The 20807-nt window shown below is 38.8% G+C and overlaps 1 protein-coding gene across 2 annotated transcripts in view; it reads left to right on the top strand.

Annotated features, from left to right (window-relative positions):
- ZNF277 (zinc finger protein 277) overlaps positions 1–20807 on the top strand; it is a 170992-nt gene that overhangs the window by 81589 nt on the left and 68596 nt on the right. For both annotated transcript variants that reach the window (XM_020984642.2, XM_020984644.2), the window contains exons 2-4: positions 6631–6832; positions 17298–17386; positions 17639–17721. In XM_020984642.2, coding sequence (XP_020840301.1) covers positions 6631–6832; positions 17298–17386; positions 17639–17721 — 374 coding nt within the window. The remainder of the gene's footprint in view (positions 1–6630; positions 6833–17297; positions 17387–17638; positions 17722–20807) is intronic.

Raw genomic sequence — 20807 nt, 5'->3', positions numbered from 1 at the left:
TTATTGACAGGCAACAAGCATTTATTAAATGGCACCTACTATCCACCTGGGTACTGTGCTAAGCACTGGGGATACGAAGAAAGGAAAAACCAAGGCCGCTGACCTCAGAAAACTCGCATTCTAATGAGGGATACAACATCTACACAACTATGCATATACAAGTTATAGACAAGATATATGCAGAGTAGATGGAAAGTAAACAGGAACACCAATTGGAAAACTCTTGCAGTAATCCAAGTGAGAGGGAATGAGGGGCCTGTACTACTAGAGAAGGGGACTTGGACCACTGACTTACAAAACTATTACAAAAGCACTCCTGAATTTATGCCTGAGATTGTTCAATTCAGCAGACTTTTATTTTGCACCAACTTATGTGTATACAGAACTGGGCAGCTAGGTGGTGCAGTGGGTAGACCTGGAGTCAAGAAGACTCATTTTCCTGAGTTCAAATCTGGCCTCAGACACTTTCTTTTTGCCTCCATTTCCTCATCTGTAAAATGAGCTGGTGAAGGAAATGGCAAACCACTCCATTATCTTTGCCAAGAAAACCACAGATGGGGTCACAAAAAGTCGGGACACAACTGAAAATGACTAAACAACAAACAGGTACAGAACTATATGTAGAGCACTTCATTCCTTCTCTCTGGCCCCCTCCTGTTCCCCCTTATTATCCACACCAGACACCATGCCCTAAAGGAATTTTCACTTTAGGGATGGGGGGGAGGAGAAGGGAGCCTTGTTTTGACTAGTGACTTCCTCTGTGTTGTAGGACAGCCTCAGCCAGCACATTTTACTTGATTTCATCTTCTTCCTCCCTCTCAACAGTGGCCTTACTGCCTACTCATTTCTTCCCAACTTCCCCCCATAGTTCTGGATCTTTGAACCATAATCGAATCATTTCTGCCATTGCTACTGGATATGTGGTGTCAGTCTGATCCCCTGTGGATCTACTCACCAGTCTGGTAACCTTTCTGCTCTTCCCTGGCCACCATTCCTTTACATGTATCCTCTGTCCCATTAGAAAGTGAGGTCCCTGGGAACATGAGGGACTGTCTTCATTCTGTATTTGGACTCCCCAGCACTTAGCACACTTCTGAGCTGTTATAAGTGCTTAATAAAAGCCTTTTCTTTTATTTATCCATCCATCCATCCATTTGTTTATTTATTATGCAAGGCATGGGGGCAGGGGAGATATAACACATTCACAAATACAAAATAATAGGAATACCAGAAGAGTACCATAAGAATATAGGTGAATTTTTTTTTGAAAAGTGTTTTATAAGGACAATTTGTGGCTAGGGGAGATTGGTCATGACTAAATAAAAGCAAGTCATTTCTCAGTGCCTCAGTTTTCTCATCTGTAAAATGATGATCAGGATGATCTATAATACTCCTTCTAGCTCTTGTGAGTTTCTCAAAGGCAGCAGCTGTCTTTTGCCTTTTATTGTATTTCCAGCTCAACACAGGGCCTGGCACATAGTAGGTGCTTAATAAATGCTTACTGACTGACTTTAAGGTTCTGCAACATTCTAATATTCGTTCTGCAGTTCTTTTTAGAAGGTAACCAATTATTAATCCAGGAGAATTAGTACTTGTTCAAATTATAGCCCTGCCTTGTGGTCTTTTCCTCTGTGACCCTGAACAAGGGACCTCAGTTTTCTTATCTATAAACTGAAGGCGTTGGACTAGATAATTTCTAAGATTCCTTCCATCTCTAAAACTATCATTCTGTGAATCTTCCTCCCGAAAACAACCTTCCTTCCTTCCTTCCTCTATCTTTATAGGGTCATATTCTTTCTTTTGTAACAAAACTGTTTTATGGAGATGACAGAAGAGCATTAAAATCAGAGCATTACACATTTTCTGGTAGAGGTGCTTTTCTTAGCCCTTCTAGGCTCTAAGTGAATGATTGATTCTGTACCACCAATGGGGGGCAGGGGGAAGGAAACTAAGAAAAATTTTTCTGATTTTGGAAAATGTTGCATGTGTTGCAAAGGCCAAAAGGGGAATAGTATGTCATCATTCTACCTGCCTTATAGGGTGGATATAAAGAAACAACTGTAAACACTTTATATAAATGCACATTATTTATGGTTATTATATGTGGCCTCTAGTCTTTTGAGACATGGCTCAGGAAATGATTTTGCCAGCTCACTATTATTAGTCACATTTTTCTCTCACCTAGATTAGAGCGGGTCCTCAAAGGAAAGAGCTTTGCAACAAGAGGAATCGTTGCCTTCTACCTGCACTAATAACAAGCTTTTATTTTATTTTTTTAAATTTTTTACCATGGCTGCTGTATAGGTAAATTCTGGAATCATACATGCAAGGATAGGCATTTTGATAGATGCTAGGATCATGAATATTAATATGAGGTTTCCTGGATAAACATTTCTTGCCTAAGGAATTTGTCCCTTCCAGGGTAAATTAATATGTTGGTTGCCTGGTGATAAGGGAAAACACTCCTTTTATTTGGAAATTTTTATAATTATAGGATGTAGACCTAGACAGGACTTTCAAAGATCATCCAGTCCAGCCTCTTCATTTTATAGCTGAGGAAACTGAGGCCTAGAGAGGTTAAGATATGCATGTAAAGTCACATGACTAATAAATGTCAGAGCAGCATTTGAAACCAGGCCCCTTGATTCAGAATCCTGTGCTCTTTCCACTATACCAAGCTGCTTTTCTTAGTAAAGTCATTTTCCCTTTTGTTAGCATTAGTTAACCATGCCTTTCAGCAGAGAAGACAGCCCTACAACATGAGGACCAGAGCAGGTACTTTGGCACTATTCATTTACAGTGACGGATGTGAAGTAGGTTTGGAGCCAAAAGGGAACTTTGAAGATGGTATGGCCCTGACTAATTTACTTACGTTTGCTTGGAGGACCCAAATTCTTTATGCCTGGAACCTGGGCATTTTGGTAACTATTCTATTCCTATGCCAAATGGGCTGCCAGAATTAAAGATGAAGAGGTGATTTATGTGGCCTTGACTTCACTAATACAGACATCTGCTTGAAAGAAGCCAAAACCTTACTGAGAAAGACCTTACTGAATAAATCAACTGGCACATAGCATAGCTCTTTCACGGTTCTAAGACACATAATTCTGTTGCCAAAGAAGTCTCATTGTCAGGCTGTAGACTAAATAACAGGTCTATGATCCATCCTTAATTCTATAGAAAAATATCATCCATTCATTCACATTTACTGTACTTTTTAAAGTACCTACTATGTGCAGTGAATTGTTGGAGGGAGAATATGCTGAAGAAGCAAGTAAGTAAATGAGACATAGTTCCTGCCTTTGAAATGGTTATAATCTATGAAGGGTCATGTGCAGGCAGAAATGGGGGGGGGGAGAGCAAAAAAATCTGTTTGGTCAGAATTTTGTAGTTCAGACCTGCAATTTCATTGTTATAGGGTACTCCCAGTCAGGAAACTCTCATCTACCAATGCATATAATTATTATCCAATTTAATCTTGGAGAATTGCCTGGGGCACTGAGAATTTAAGTGACTTATTCTTGGTCTCTCAGACCATATGTGCCAGAGGCAAGATTTGAGCCCCTAGGACTGGCTCTATCCACCATACCATGTTTCTGTTCAAAATCATCCTTGAAAATCCCTTAAACTACCCATTAAAAAAATATAGTATCTTTAAAGAATTATAGGTGCAAAGGGGCTGGGTTCTCTTTAAAAAACAAAAGTTATCTATTTCAGAGGGCAGAACAACCTAATATAGATGGTATAGGAAAAGTTGATTATGAGCTTTACTTTTTGCAAAGTGGCTAGCTAAACTATGATCTATAGAGAGCAGGGAACCAGGACTTCTGTTTGAAGAGAGGAAAACAGAAACACATAAAGACTTAGCTTACAGCAAGACTCATGATAAAGGGAGGAAAAAATTCTTAAAAGGGTTTTACATGGTATTTATATTAGATTGTACACAGACCACCACATAACTGTGTCTGACACATTGTTTTCAAAGACTGCCAATGATGTCACAGGGGATGTCTTGACTTGTCTGTAAATTGGATTTGTGAAGCAGAGTTGCACAAAGTTGTCAGCCTCACTCTCTCTTTCAGAGTCATTGAAGTCCAGTGGCAAGACAAAAGTCAGGAGGACTGGCATGTAGTAAGTGTTTGATAAATGTTTACTGAATTGAATTGAAATGGAAATTCTTTATCCTACTGTACCAGGAAGTCAGAGAGGGCCCAAAAGAGTCATAGGGAACTCAGCAGGGATCTTGCTAGTTGCCTAGGATTGCTATGAAGACCAATCAAAGTGAACTCTTTTCTGGTTAGCTCTATGAACCTAAACAGAATGAAGAGACTTTCTGTGAGTATTGAATGGGATGTCCCAGTGAAGACTTCTCAGTGTAATTAAAGTTTGGGATAAGACTATCCTAAATCTGGTAATAAGTTCAGGAGGTAGGATAGGGTTAAGTATAGATTTCTGTAAGTTCTTTTTTTAGTACCATATATCAGTAGTTAAAATGTGTCTAGTTGTTAAGCCTCAGCCTACCTTTTAATCTTATTCAGATGCACCTTTGCCCCTCACCCTAAAAGAATCTGGCTCCCATTTGTCCCAGAAAACCCTTAAACTTTCATGTTCCTTATCTACTCCCCTTATCTCCCTTTGAAAGGACCTTACTCAGATGCCTTCCAGTTCCCTTCATTATCTATTCTCATTGTCTGTTCAGTCTCTCAGACCTCCCAATACATTTGTAAACTATCTTTCTGTCATGGTGGCCTGGCTCCACAGTACAATGTCTAGCTTGACTGCACATTTTTAATTGCTTCTTTGACATTATCTCAAACAAACTAAGAAATATAGAGATGTATACTGTTTCCTTGTTCTCTGATAGAGTTTTGTGTTTGAGATTGTGATCTGAGTGACGGACAGCTGGTGGGAGGGGGAATTTACCCATTAGGACTATTTAACCTGGCTTTCTGCTTCTGTGTATTTGTCTCCCCTCATCAGATCATACTGGTGGAGGGACACCCGAATCTCGAGATTTGAAATAATAATAATAAATTAACTTTCTGTTTCTCCTTGGATACCTCTGTGCTTTTTAATTTGAGTGGCATCCCACACAGTATGATGAAGAGGAGATTCTGGATTCATCATCAAAGGGGAAAAGGTACCATAAGAGCTACATAGGAATTTCCACCACTGCGGGAGCTGCAAATTCATGGCAGCTAGGTGGATGGAGCACTAGACCTGGAGTCAGGAAGACTTTGGTTCTGATCGTACCTCAGACATGTACTAGATATGTGACCCTAGACAAGTCCCTTAACCTCTGCATGTCTCACTTTCTTCGTATGCAAAATGGAGATAATTAGAACATATACCTCCCAGGGTCGTTATGAAGATAAAATGAGTTAATATTTGTAAAGTGCTTTACAAACGTTAAAGCTCTATATAAATGCTAGCTGTTATTCACATCCCATTTCTAGCTCATCATTAATCAGAATAGTGGGAATCACTTCACATTATTAAAATTGTTATTTCTCTCTCTCCAAAATGGACTAGCATCTATCTTTTCAACAGAATGTTTGCCAGAGGATAATCTCTGACTATATGCTGTTGGACAAGTTATTAGTAAACTATTCATTCCTGGTGGAGGCTGAAAGAGAGGGAAAGTAAGATTAATCCAATTCCAGAGCCTATTGTCTATGGAAACACTGTTTTGCCTCCAGGGTATGTAGGTACTTTTCACTCCCTAAGATGTCAAACATTTCCTTCTGGTTGCCTGGTTACTAAATACTCTCTAGTCAGCACAAGGGTAGCAGACCTGGACTTCCAGCCTAGCACTGATAGGCACTGCTATTTAGGAGTACCTGCTGTCTGTCCCCACACAAAGCCTTTTTTCCTGGTTTACAGTTTGGTGTCCTCTGCTCTCAGCTAGTCTCCCTCATCTCTCAAATAGACAGTAGCTGGAGACGCTATGTCTCAAGCAAGACGGAAAAATCTCCCTCCACTACATACAGTGCACATCTTATAATGATGACGCATGATAATTCAGCAAGCAACAGATAGGCATAAATCAACATAGAAACCTGTCAGCTGGGTGGTGTATTTGGCATGTACAGGAACCCCAGCTCAGTACAAGGGCTTTCCCCTGTTTGTTGCATGGCAAGTAAGTGCAATCAGGAAGTGAACTGCAGGTGCAGGAGGAAGCAGCTTAAAGGAACCTGCCTAGCATCTGCATCCCCAGAATATTGAGTTTCCTTCCCTTGCCTTCATGACTCTCATCCCTGGGTCACAATTGGGCCTCACAACCCTAAACTCAGCAATAAGCAGCCTTCCCCCTCCAGGTTCGCCCCTGGGATTGCTGCCATTGGCCCCCTGCCCAGAAGAAACCTTGGACAGCTGCCCAAGCAAATGGGCTTCCCCCACTCAAACCAACAAGCATAGCCCAGGAGGTTTAAGCCAGCCATGCACTGTGCCCCTCCTTTCAGTTAAGAGAGCTCTATATAATAAAAAAGTCCCCTCTCTCATTCACTTAGTCTTCCCCATCCCCTTTTATTGCCAGATCAACTTATCTTTAGGGTTGTTTTAATTCGTGAGGTGAAAAAATCATCAATCCTAAGAGTTATGTTCAGCTTTTCTTCTTTTTTTCTCCCCCAGACAGTAGGGATTGTATCTTGGAGCCTCTCTCCCTGCCAGAAAGTCCAGGTGGCATCACCACTTTAGAAGGTTCCCCATCTGTGCCTTGTATCTTCTGTGAGGAACGTTTTCCCGTGGCTGAACAAGACAAACTTCTGAAGCACATGATTATCGAGCACAAGATTGTCATAGCTGATGTCAAGCTGGTTGCTGATTTCCGAAGGTACATTTCCTTTCATTTCATGTAGGAATGAAATTGATTCTCTTTGGAAGAAAAAGCACTCTTTGTGTGCATATATGTATGTGCATATATGTATGTAAATTGAATATAGCCAAGGTAAATAGTGGCCATTCCCTTTGAAGTTTCCAGTTCAGTATTTGTTATCTTTGTACTCCATTGCTTACTAGAGTGTATGTGTTTGTTTGTATTACTATGTATTACTCTATGATAACCCTGAAAATGAGGAAACTTACCCACCAGCTGGTAATACTCCCTTTGTCACACTCTTTACACATGTTGCTGTTTGAAGCCATCTGTCTGCTGGAGTCCATCTTCCTGTTGGGAGTTCTTTCCTAGCCTCTTGGGGTAGATTGGGTTTATTTCATAGTGCAGACAGTCCCTGACTTAAGAGCAATTAACTTATGAATAACTTAAGATTACTCTATTCCTTATGACAAGTTGCTTCTACACAAATGATGAGTAAAATAGGCTTTTGTATGTTGTCCCTCGAGTGCTAACCACCATTAAATCATTTTTATGGAAAAGTATGTTTTGAGAATCAGTCAAATGACTTACAAACACATTGCAGCTTGTGCTGAAGAATAGGAACTACCTGCTTAGCCAAAGGTGCTGATCTAGTCTTGGGTTCTATCCTTTAAATTATTAAACATCATTTTTTTTTAATTTAGTATTTTTCCCCAGTTATATGTAAAAACAATTTTTAACATTTGTTTTTAAAAGTTCGAGTTCCAAATTCTCTCCCTTCTTCCCTTCCCACCCCCACCCCCTTAAATATCATTTCTAATCCCACTTTCAGCATTAGCAACAAATGTTTATTGGGCATCTTCTGGATATATGGTACTTTCTGAAGGGTTGCTTTTACTTCATTTCTTATTTTTCAATTCCTTATTCTCCCTTTCTCTATCTCTTTCTCTGTTCCTCTCCATCTCTGCACTGTATCTTTTTTTCTGTCTGTCTATGTCTCTTTGTCTCTGTCTGGTCTTGGTCTTGCTCCCTCTCTCTCTCTTTCTCTCACTCCCTCTGTACCTCTTTTTCCTCCTCATCTCCTCCTTTCAGTAAATGTAGAAACATGGCACACATTCTAGTAAATTCCTCATGTATGGTATCTTGTTTTTTGTAATCAAACCTAAACTTTTAATGTTTATGGTTTTCCTTTTCAAGATAAAGGGTCTTGTTACCTCTCATCTGCATTAATGACATAACAGTTTTACTTTAGAAAACCGTCAAATAAGTATGCCATTCTTTTCTAATTCTCACTAAGGTCAACTTTTCAATTTGTGTGAAATTATTCTGTCTTCTTCTTTCTTCTGTCCTGCTGATGTGAAATTCCCTTGGAATTTGCCGAAACAGCTAATCATCCAGCAGTGATGGTCAGTTGAGTAACACAAAACTTTTTCCTTTCCCTCCTAAAAATCTATAACCCAAGGTCTTAATCGAGGTTTGCATCTTTACTCCTATGCCTGCATATAGTAGTTAAGAAATTGGATCCATTCTTATCTATTTCTCTAATTCTTTGTCAAGATTATTGATCTTTTTATCAATGGGGGGCAGAGGGGAGGTAGATAATCACACATTAATTATTTAATAGACCTCCATGCTCAGGAGTCACCCACAAGATGCAGCCATTCAAAAAGTGAACATATCAGGAATAAAATAGGAAATGAAAATGGACAGTGCTTGATTTTAAGAGGAAATTTTAATTTTAATGATCTGATTTATATGGCTACATTGCTGACCAGTTGATATCTTCTTTGATTTTGGTACCAAAATTCTCAACATTGCCAATGTTTGTTTGTTTGTTTAATTAATTAATTTTCAGTCTTTTTAATTAAATGAGAAGCACAGCAAAGAGAGGCATGTCTAATTCAAATCTTCTAGGAATGGTCATCTCTTTCCTTAAACATATTCCCTTTTCAAGATATTTGTTAGTCTCCTATGACTAATGCCTATATTATAATATATAATTACTGAAAAGTTTTTGTTGTTGTGTAGAGGCCCATTTAATTTGGACTCCATTCCCAGTATTTATTAGTTGGTATCACCTCATGTACTATAAGTTAACCTTTATGTGCCCCTAGAGAGTGGTCAAGTGTTCCTTTGACACTTTGATTAGAGAGCAAAAGATTTTCCTTTTTTGTGATAACCTGAGTGCTTTCCGAAGGAAAAAAAAAATAGAAAAAAAGATTCAAAGAACAGGAGCTATTTTTACTTGAAATTCAGATACAGGAAGATGCGCGCGCGCACACACACACACACACACACACAATACTTAGAGAAGCTGCTGTTTCTGTGTAGTTATTACTTCCTGACTGAGAGGTAAAGGACCCAGAATGTAGAACAAGACAGACTTTTTTTTGGACGTGGCTAATGTGGAAATTTGTTTCAGTTGACTGTACATGTTTATAATGGGTTTTGCTTCTCTTATGTTATCAACTGGGGAGTGCAGTCAATAAGCAGATCAGATTATTCTAGCTCCAAGTAAGAAAATGCTGTATTTAACACAGAACTCTAAACTCAGCACTTGATCTCTTAAGTTATTCTAATAAAGAAGGTCTCATGGAAAAGTTTGAGTCTGTTAGCCAAGCTAGTTGCATGCATAGAGCTACTCAATTTTCTTGCTGCAGTGATACTGTTTCCAACAGACAGAACATAAACGTTTCTTGTCTCTTGCTGCTGTATACCTTGCTCTCCTCTCATTTGTTGTTGCCTAACTTCACAGCCATGCTTCAGTTTTCCCCGCCTTTTTCATTCATCAGACATTTCCAGTGATGTGCACTTGCGTAGACAATAGCATTAATAGAATAAGGGCTTATGTTTATATTGGCAAGTCTGTGAAAGATACTTACAGGTCATAGAATGTTAGAGCTAGAAAATAACTCGGATATTTAGTCCACTATTATTTTATAGACAAGAAAACTGAGGCCCTTAAAGGTTTAAGGGACTTGGACCTCAAATCCCATAGTTTGTGTCAGAGCTGAGACTACAACTTGGGCTTTTTGACCTAGAGAGAGTTTTCTACTTCTCAACACTTTTGTCATTGTTCCCTCATTTCATTCATGTGCAACTCTTTGTGACCCTTATTGGGGGTTTTCGTGGCAGAAATACTGGAGTGGTTTGCCATTTCCTTCTCTAGCTCATTTAACAGATAAGGAACTGAGGCAAACAGGCAAACTTGGCCAGGGTCACATAGCTGGTAAATGTCTAAGGTCAAATTTGAACTCAGGTCTTCCTGACTCCAGGCCCGGCACTCTATCAACTGTGCCACTTAGCTGCCCCTTCTCTTCACTGCCTCTCTTATATTTTGAACTTCCGCCTTTTAAAGTCCTTGGTACTGACCTTCTGGTGAAAAGTGAAGACTCTAAGAGTTACCAGTTAAGTTATAATTTATTGCCATTTATTGTTTTCAGTACTGACTCCTAATAACTCATTCTGAAGGAGGAAGATAGATTAATGGCAAATAATTTTTCCCCTTTATAATAATACTGAGGCTTTCAGAGTTCCTTTGGATATCGATGTGATAGCACCTTAGCAAAGGCAGGTAGAATCATCATCGATTTTTATAGTTAAGAAACCAAACTCTTCTACATTTAACTGACTTACTCAGCGGTATAACAATATAAAACCTTGTTTTACAGTTAGCTAATCTTGTACAACACGAAAATAAGTTGTTTATATGCCTTGACCAGCCCTGGAAAATAGGTGCCCTTGTGTCTTGGGAAGTATTTATTTGTTTTTTCTTCTTTTTTTCTTTATTTAATTTTCTTAATTTAATTAGTTTTAGTCAGCCAAGATCTTATCCTTCCACCCCACCCTACTGCACTCCCCAGTTGATAACATAAGAGAAGCAAAACCCATTATAAACATGTATAGTCAACTGAAACAAATTTCCACATTAGCCACGTCCAAAAAAAGTCTGTCTCGTTCTACGTTCTGGGTCCTTTACTTCTCAGTCAGGAAGTAAGTAGCGTGTTTCATCATTAGCCCCCGAGAATTCTGGTTGGTGAATTATGATGATCTAGGTTCTACATAATAGCATTCCATCACATTTACATGCCATAATCTACTCATTCATTCCCCAGTTTATGGGTATCCCATCAGATTCCCCTCGGCTTATTACCGCCTCAAAAAGAGTAATAAATATCTTCTGTATCCTTGTTGGTTTTTGGCTTAACACCAATTCTTTCCCTAATCTTGCCTCCCTCTAATTCCCCTTTTGCCCTTCTCCCTTTTCCTTGTTGGGTAAGTTATTCTTGGCTGGAAGCTTTTATTCTTGCCTTATAGAATATCACATTGTAAGTTCTCTCCTTTATAGTGGTGGCTACTAAATCACGTATAATTGTAACTGTGGCTTCTAAATTCTTTATTTCTGGCTATTTATAGTATCTTTTCTCTGGATTTTGGTTATGATATTCCTGGAATTTTCATTTTAGGGTTTCTTTCAGAAGATGATCAGTGAATTCTTTTAATTTCCACTTTGACCTCTGGTTCTAAGATCTGGGCACTTTTAAGATTTTTAAAAATATGTAGGCTTTTTTTTTGCATTCAGGTAGTCCAATGATTTTTTAATTTTTTTTCTCCTCAATCCGTTTTCTAGATCCATTATTTTTGCTATGAGATACCTTAAATTTTGTATTTTGTTCAGCCTTTTGACTTTGTTAAAATGTTTCTTGTTGTCTCATGGAATCATTGGCTTCTGTTTGGTTGACTAATTTGAAGGGAATTTGTTGCTTAAGCAAGGTTTTATACTTCTTGTTCCAAGCTGTTAATTCCCTTTCCAATTCTTTCTTTCATAGCTCTCATTTCTTTTCCAATTTTTCCTCAAGCACTCTATATTTTTTTTCCCCAAAATTAACTCTTGCTTCATCTTTTCCAGGAATTCTGGTAGAGTTTGTATCCAAATTGTTTTGTTGTTGTTGTTTCTGAGGCATTGCTTGCAGATTTTTGGAGTCATTCTTTTCTTCTGCTTTTGCATCTTAAGCATCCCTGAAACTATAATAATTCTTTTCTTGTTTATCCATTCTTCCGTCTACTTCTTTACTTGGGACTTGATGTTAGGGCTAGACTTTGCCACACTTCTGGAGAGAAGGCTGAGCTGGTCCTGTCACTGCTTTCTTGAGGTACTGAGTATTGTGTTATTGTAGGATCTTAGGGATAGCCTGGGGATAGGAGGGCAAGGTACAAAGGAACGTTTGTGTTCTGTGTTGAAAACAGCATCACTGCCGCAAGAAAAGCAATTGAGTAACTCTATGCATGCAACTAGGTTGGTTAACAGACTCAAACTTTTCCATGAGACCTTCTTCATTAGAATGTGAGATCAAGTGCTGAGTTTAGAGTTCTGTGTTAAATACTGGCATTTTCTTACTTGGAGCTAGAATAATCTCATCTGTTTATTGATTATGTACCTTCTAATAAGTACACAGAAATGGCAGCTTCTCTAAGTATCTCTGTGTGTGTGCATCTTCCTGTATCTGAATTCCAAGTGAAAATAGTTCCTGTTCCTTGAATCTCTTTTATTTCGATTTTTTTTTCCCTTAAGAAACAGCTTTCACTGTTTCCAAAGTGATCTGATTTGAGCTCATCACCTGGGTTTGGTCTGTGCATGAGTAGACAGATACTGATTCAGGCCCTATCAGCCACGTGGAAAACTTTGTTGGCTCAGAGTGGCAGAACTGTAGGCTCCTCTATGGTTTGAGATTCCTGCCTTAGTTATCCTTCAGCAGATGCTTTCATTAAGACCCTGCTCACTTCCTGAGGGTCTGAACTATTGCTTCTGCTGGCTTCTGAACTTTGCCCTTTCTCAGTATACCACCCGTGATCTCCTTAATCAAGAACACCACTCCCCTGAGCAAGACTTCTCAGTCTGCCCCGGATGTATGATCCAGAACTGGACAGTTGGCAACAAAAGTATCAGTTGGCACTTGTCCTGCTGCAGTGCCCACTATGAGTCTGGGACTCCCCAGTACAGTTTTGCAACTTCCTCCTTCCCTAGTGCACAGTCTCTTCCCAAATGTTGTAGTACTTCATCCACTCCTGGTCCACTAAGTCTCGAATGCCAAGCTCAGCTATGACTTTTTCTGGATTTCCCCATCAGGGTTTGACCTGGTACATTTTCTAGATCAGTTTGGGGAAGTTGGTAGAGTGGATCTCCTGGCACTTCTTCTACCCCTCAGCCATCTTGGCTTTGCCCCTCTCTCAATGTATTTTGACAAGTCCTGAGGCACCTGTCAACAACTGGTCAGTGAAATAGGGTTTGAGGTAGCAGGGTTTTAGTAGAACATTGTTTTTGTTCTTCTGATGTTCTCTCCTATCTTCCCTTGATTTTTCCTGCCTGTTTCCCCTTCCAGGGTGGGAAGGGATGGGGGAAGGGAAATATAGGTGATATTTCCAGATGAGGTGGTATCTCAAGCTTGCTGTGGGATCAGGGCTCCAGCCTGGTTTGGATTCCTCTCCCCTTGCTTTGCTCTCCAGTATATTTGTCAAAATGCTGTGTTCAGTCCGTGATAGAACTCTGGTATGAAGAATGAAAAGGTTGCTGGTGCTGTGAGCAACATTTCAAATAGCATTTCTGTAGTTCCTCCACATTGTGCATCCAAAACAAGCCAAGGGACAGAGATATGTCATATGATGCTTACTCCCAGTTATCTTAGGAGGTTCCATATTTCACTGCTGTAAGGAAGGATTAAGCAGGGCTCTCAGCATGAGAAAAGGAAACTGTGAAACATGTCATATATTAAGAAGCAAGTCAAAAGTGTACTAGACTTGGAATGTGGTGACCTCAGTTCCAGTTCTCACCATCCCCAACTCAGATTTCAAGATACTATCCATCGGACCATGGTCATGTCATTTATCCTCTCCAAGACTCAGTTTCCTCCTCTGTAAAACAGGGATAGCAATACTTGTAGTACACAAATCAGTGGGTTGTTGTGAGTAGAGTGCTTTGTAAACCTTAAGATTCTATATAAATGTGTCACTGTTGTTTCATTTAATACTTTAAATATTCATTTACTTATTTAGTACATGTACTGGTACTACTATAGAGCAGTTAGGTGGTACAGTAGATAGAGTGTCAGGCCTGGAGTCAGGAAGACTCATCTTCATGGGTTCAAATCTGACCTCAGACATTTATTAGCTATGTGAACCTGGGCAAGTCACTTAACCCTGCTTGACTCAGTTTCCTCATCTATAAAATGGGCTGGAGAAGGAAATGGCAAACCACTCCAGTATCTTTGCCAAGAAGAACCCAAGTGAGGTCACACAGTTGGACACAACTGAAAATGACTAAACAACAGCAAACATTGGTACTATTGTTGTCCTGTTGTCTGTTTTGCCTTTGGAATAGCACCATGATATAATAGATAGAGGTCTGACTATAGAGTCCAAAAGAACTGGGTTCAGATCCCATCCTTGACACTTTCTTCCTATGAGATCTTGAACAAATCATTAATTTCTCTGGGCCTCAATTTCTTCATCTGTAACAAGAAGAGCCTGGACTAGATGGTTTCTCAGCTCCCTTCTACCTCTAAATCTATGATTCTGTGCTCTTTTATATATCTTTTTTTCTGAATTATATTGATCTATTAGGCAGAGGGCCATGACTTATTTGTTCTCTAAAGCTGCTAGCATAGTTACCACATGCAGCTAACTAGCAAATTTTCAGCAGAGATATGGATATTGAGATTTCCCAACTAGTACTGGGAATAAAGCTCTCTGACTTCTCTTTTAACTATTAACACCCTTTTGGTAACACTTCAAGATATCTGGTAATTGAGGATAGGAAAATGTTAAGGAAAAAAGGGGAAAAAATAAAATGACAGAAGGCAAATTATTATTGGGATAAGGAGGATACTGTTTGGAAAACCTTGCAGAATAGTGGGGGGAAAAAAAGCACAACAGACCTTTACCCTTATATCAGTACTTATACTATAACCATTATTTTTTGGAGCACTCAGTCAATAAACATTTATTAAGTACCAGGCACCATTCTAAGTACTGGAAATACAAAGAAAGGCAAAAAACAGTCCTGCCCCAAGGAACTCACTATCTTCTCACAGCAGCTACTATACTGAGCATGGTCCTATTGTTACGGGGGTAGGTAATACAAAGAACCAAATACAGATTAATAAAATCTGTCAGGTCTCTTAATGTTTTATTTTGTCAGGACTGGATATTGTATTTATATATACATTTGTTGCAAATATCCAGACACACAAATGTATTTCTCTTTTATCTTTTTTTATTGACACCTATCACTGTTACAGGGCCTGGTCTTTTGTTGTAAGTTTCTCTTTTATCCATCAGCTATGCCTGCACATGAAGCCAACCCTTCCATTTCCTTTCTCCCTGGGAAGGCAACGACAATCTCTCCTTGTACCATTTGACAAAGAGTTTCCAATTGGCAGCATAAATCTTGTTAGATAAATGGGAAGATGAACAGATCACTGACTCCTGTCATCTTTCCCCCTCTCATCAGAAATGGAGGTCTGGATGTTAAGCTTTTAAATTTTGCCAGTGTGCAGCAGCTAACTCTGCTCATTACATTCATCGAGTGAGTTGTAACCTTGTCTATCTTGCTCCCACCATTCAGTTTGCCTTATTTAGACCCAAACTGTACGTGTAGACTCTTCCTGTGTTGTTATAAAAAGTGAAATTAACAGCTGAATTCCTATTACATGATTTTACAATTCTTTATATAACTGATAATCACCCAATACTCAGTTTTGTTGGATAATATGAAATCTAGCCTGTTTAATAGATGCTTGGTTATACGTTGATATCACACTTAAAATATCACTTCAGAAAAGCTTTGAATGTACCATAGGAATATCTCAATTGACCTTTCCCCATACCTATGCAGATTGAAGGCGTCCAGCCTTTGCACGAAGATCTCCCAAGCATAGCTACCTTTGACCTCTGGATGCTCTTCTTTACATCAGGCCTAACTCATTGCAATTTCCCCGTACTGTTTCCAGTTCTACAGTCTGGGACCAAGCAGAACAAATCTAATCCTTTCTCCACGTGCAAGCTATCATGTTCCTCCTCAGTTTTCTCTAGGATAAAAATCCCAAGCCAGTTTGTTAAACAAGTTCTCACATGACATAAACTTAAGGGCCTTAATCATTCTAGTTACCCTCTTATGGATACTCTCCAGACTATCAATAACCTTCCTAGAATATGGTGACAAGAACTAAACCTAATGCTCTGAATTCAATAATACTTATTAACGTAGAGTGAATTCAATAAGATATTAAGTGCTTAACTACGCGCAAGACTCTTTGTCAGTCATTGAGGATATAGAGATTAAATAAAACAGAGATCTTGACCTTGAACAGTTTCCAATCTGATGGAAGTTGGGGAGTATAGTGAATAAAGGGCTGCCCTTTCCTTCTTGTTCTTTCTTTGCCCATCTGTTTGTTTGTATGTTTTACAATAAGTGTAGAAATCAGTATACATTCTAGTAAATTCCTCATGTATAGGATCTGGTTCCAAGTGGCCAGATTTCACCTTTTATTTAGGTCAACCTTACTTCACAGCCTAACAAAGAAAAAAGTACAAGGCAGATATATAATCTACCCAAATTACTGATACAGGTTAGAATGTACTAAGTTTAATGGAGAGGTCTTCACAAAAATACACAAAGAAATACTTTTTGTATTTTGAGTTTGAGATGTTAGGGAATGGCCAGGCACATGCAAGTATAGATGTCCAACAGATATTTGGAGATAAAGGACAGGAGAGAGTTTAGATATGGAATTAAGAGACATCTACCTGCAACTGATATTTGAAACCGTATGAGTTAATGTTGTTTTCAAGGGAGAGAGTATAGAGACAGAAAAGAGGCAAATAAAGAATCTTTAAAGGACAAGAGGAAGGTATGAACCAATGGAGACCAGAGAAGGGACAATTAAGGTAGAAGAGAATATCATAAAAGTATAGTGTCATGGAAGCCAAGGAAGGAGGAATGGCCAAAAGTTTTAAATGTTGCAGAATGGTCAGGGACAACAAGGGCTTAAAAATGCCTAGTGGATTTGTCAATAAGGGCATTATTTAGTGACCTTGGAGAGAACAGTTTCTGATGAAGTGTGGAAAGAGAAGCCAGTAAAACTGAATGATTTCCATGCCATATAATTTTACTTCATAAAATATTAATTTCAAATTTGGTAACAAAACGGTACACTATGGTGCCATTCCTTTTTTATCACAAACTTCCAAGCAATATTCCATCATAAGCATGTCACTTTGTGGCAAACAGATATTCTTCTAAAAGCCCATCACTCTAGAGCAGGCCTGTACAACCTGTAGCCCGCGGGCCAGTTACAGTATCCTCTGCATTTTTCACAGGCCACCCAAAATCCTTTAGCATGCCCATAGGCCACAAGTTATACAGGCCTGCTGTAGAGGAGGCAGTATTGAAACTCCTTTCAACTCTCTGTTTTTGGATTATTTTAAGGTATGTTTTATATTGGAAGAAGAGGTTCACTGAGCAGCCTATCACAGATTTCTGTAGTTTGATAAGAACCAATTGCAAAGCTCCATTTGGTGAGTATGCCATTCAGCTTTTTTCTATTCCTTTCAATCCAAGAATGCAAAGTAATAATCTGGTACCTTACATTAATTTCATAACAATTAAAATTAACTAGTTTTACTTGTCTTACCCAGTTTGAAAAAGGCTAAAACAGAGCTATATGTCAGGATAAGTCCTGATAGAGATACATATTTTTAAAAATAAATCTTTTGAGGAAAAAAATTAAGAATACATATTTGTCATTTATCTTTGTAATCTCTCAACAGAGGAGCAAGACAATTATTTTTTATTGTGTGATGTTTTACCAGAAGATAGAGTTCTCAGAGAAGAGCTACAGAAACAGAGATTGGTAAGAATTTTTTTTTAATTAGTACCATTTGCTTTTGGGGGAAAGACCCAAGTATTAATGAACAAATGTATTAATTTATACAGTGATTGAAGTATTTTGTGTTAAGACTTTACACAGAAATTTTGTTTTTATCTAGTTTCCTGGATCATCACTAAGATAACAACATCACTTACACATTTCTGTGTCACTTTAGCTGCCTGACACTTGCTAGGGGTTCAGCAGTCATGGAAAAATGCCCTAAGCTAACATTGAGTTGAATTGATTACTCTTTTGGTCCTCCTCCCCTTTCCTGGGAATGTGCTGTGCATTAATGCTCCCTTTATTCTGGTCTACAAATTAAGCATATGGTTCAATAAATATGGTATCATTTTTAATGTTAAGATATTACTATTAGGTAGGTTCATTTTAATCCCTGCAAACTTACTTCTTTTTTCTACCACAAAGAATCTGAGATTCTATAACGTCTTAATGAAAAAGCAAATTTAAGGAAGTTTCCTTTTTTAAAAAAAAATGTTAAGTAACTATGAGATAACAAATTAGGAAAATATTTTGTAAGAATATTCATTTTTTCCATTTTCTTTTTAATCCCATTATGTCTTTACATAAGATTAATTTCCCCAGACTTTAAAAATAGCTATTATTCGCATATTTCTTCTTATATTCCTCCCATGCTGTTCTGTGACTTCTTCCAACCATGCCGTTTGACCTTGAAACAGAACCAAGAGAGAGAGAGAGAGAGAGAGAGAGAGAGAGAGAGAGAGAGAGAGAAGGATGAAGGCAAATTCAGGGTTGAGTTTTGGCCAAGTGGGCTCAAAAAGAAAAACAAGAGTGAAGGATTCTAGGGTGTTTATGAAGAGAGAATTAAAATGGGCAGAGGCAAGTATAGTTAGAAGGAACTAAAAGAATAGATTAATGGAAGTTCTTGATGAGGACCAAGAGCAGGTTTATGGGTGTTATGAGCTCCAAGTTTTGAGATCTTGAAGCAGTAACACTGCCAGGCAGTAATAAAATCAGAGGTATGGCTCTGTTGGTAAGTAACTGAAGCAAGAGGAGATAAAGATCACCGGGGTCCTAGGGAATGAGGAGCTGGAAGGTCAGGGTACCACACGGATCATTTAACAATCACATTGAAGTCCTGAGGATTAAGGCCCAAGGCAAGGTAGGGAGGAGAAAGATGAGCCTAGTGGGGAAATTAGTCTTTAAAAGAATAGAAATAGAATGGTGATGGTAGATCAATAGAGTAGAAGTTATGCTTAGGGAAGAAAGAACAGATCAACCCATCCTCACCCACTGTGTTTAGCAAAGTGGGAAATGGGGGGCAGCTAGGTGGCACAGTGGATGGAGTACTGGCCTTGAAGTCAGGAGGACCTAAGTTCAAATCTGGCCTCAGACCGAACACTTGATACTGACTAGCTGTGTGACTCTGGGCAAGTCACTTAATCCCAACTGCCTTAAAAAAAAAAAAAGGCAAAATGGGAAATGGAAGTTTCCACTGAAGTGGAAATAGGTGGGTGTGATATCATCTGAGGAAAGTCAGATTTTGGTTAAGAGACTGAAACCAGATTTCTGGACTTCTGTCTTTTCCAAACACATATTAAAGTAACATAATGCTTATGTACTGAGTACTTGACCTGTGGTGAGGTTCCCCGACTAACTCTAAGATAGGGAACTGAAGACTGGACAAGGCTTTTGATGGTTTAAAAGAGTAACGTTTACTGACCTACCCATTTTCTTTCCTGATATCCTAAAGTGTTCTCTTAACATTCACCCAAACCATATGATCACTACTTCTGGTCAATAAAAGAATGACTGACCTAAGCCCCATCTTCTTGAATTACTAGAATTCATTGTAGTTAAGTACATAAAATATTCCAGTGTTTTTCTAATGCAGCTCTATACAGGTTTACACTGGAAATTTTCATGCTCAACTCAACTGCTGGTAGCAACAAACATTCAGTGTTTATGAGCACTCAGCAGTGAAATATAACTTTTATTTAAATTAGAAGAAACTACAGTTGAATTTTCTGTGATTTAAAAGATATCACTTCAGGAGCTCTCTTAATGGCAGCAATAAATATTTTATCAAATTTTTAACCAACTTGACAATTTTCTCTGTTGGAAGGAAATACAATGTTTTCGAAACAAATGGAGCTTTAGATATTACTTCCTTCCCACCCTACCCCACCCCCAATAAATTATACACCTCTTAAAGAATATGTTACCGAAATCTTGTCTTGTGCTAATTTTGTCTAATATTTTTCCTTGGAGTGATAAACTTGATGCACTAGAGCTGGCTCGTGTTTTCTCTGTTTTGTCTACAAAATAAAGCTCTTTTAAAATAGTCAACACAAGCATAAAAAAACTGTACACATTTCTCCCTTTCTTTGCTTGATCTCAGTTTGCAGCAGCAATCAGTCAGTCAAGTATTTATTAAGTGCCCCCATGTGGCAGGCCCTATGCTATGAGCTGGGGTTATAAATACTCAACAGACACATAGTTCCTGCCCTGGAGGAGCTTACATTCTATTGAAGGGATTTAATGAGCTTGCAGGTAAATGAATACAGGATTTATGACAAATAAATAAATGATACTATTTAGTAGTAGGGTGGGGAAAATGCTAGCACTGAGTGAAATCAAGACAAGCCTCTTGGGGGGGGGGGGCAGTTGATCTGGGCCCTGAAGGGTCTTCAACCAGAAAAATGAACTCAAGCCCTGAGATTTCTCCTGTTAGCCGCCTGTATTTTCTTCCTCCCTCTCCCTACCCATTATGTTTGACCCATTTTATTTGAGCACCCTAAGGAAGTCATTCACTTAACTCTCTGTCTCCCACACTCCTTGTTCATGCTTCTTAGATGCTCAGCCCACACTTGCCCTTACCTCTTTCCTCCTCTTCAAGTCACCCCAGTGAGTCTCACAGAAGAAAGAAAAATATGGCCTTTCGACTGTGTAACAAGCAGATGGCATCTGCTTCTAACATTATGATTCCAGAAAGGGTGGGAGGTACTGATGCCTTTCAAGAAGGTGAGATATTAGTCAGATGATATCTCATGGACGTCAGGCACTTACCATCCAGTTAAGCAATCCTT

The sequence above is a fragment of the Phascolarctos cinereus genome, unplaced genomic scaffold (assembly GCF_003287225.1).
Source record: "Phascolarctos cinereus isolate Bilbo 61053 unplaced genomic scaffold, phaCin_HiC Scaffold_1;HRSCAF=81, whole genome shotgun sequence".
NCBI classification, from domain to species: domain Eukaryota; kingdom Metazoa; phylum Chordata; class Mammalia; order Diprotodontia; family Phascolarctidae; genus Phascolarctos; species Phascolarctos cinereus.
This window is presented reverse-complemented; position numbering and strand designations above follow the sequence as displayed.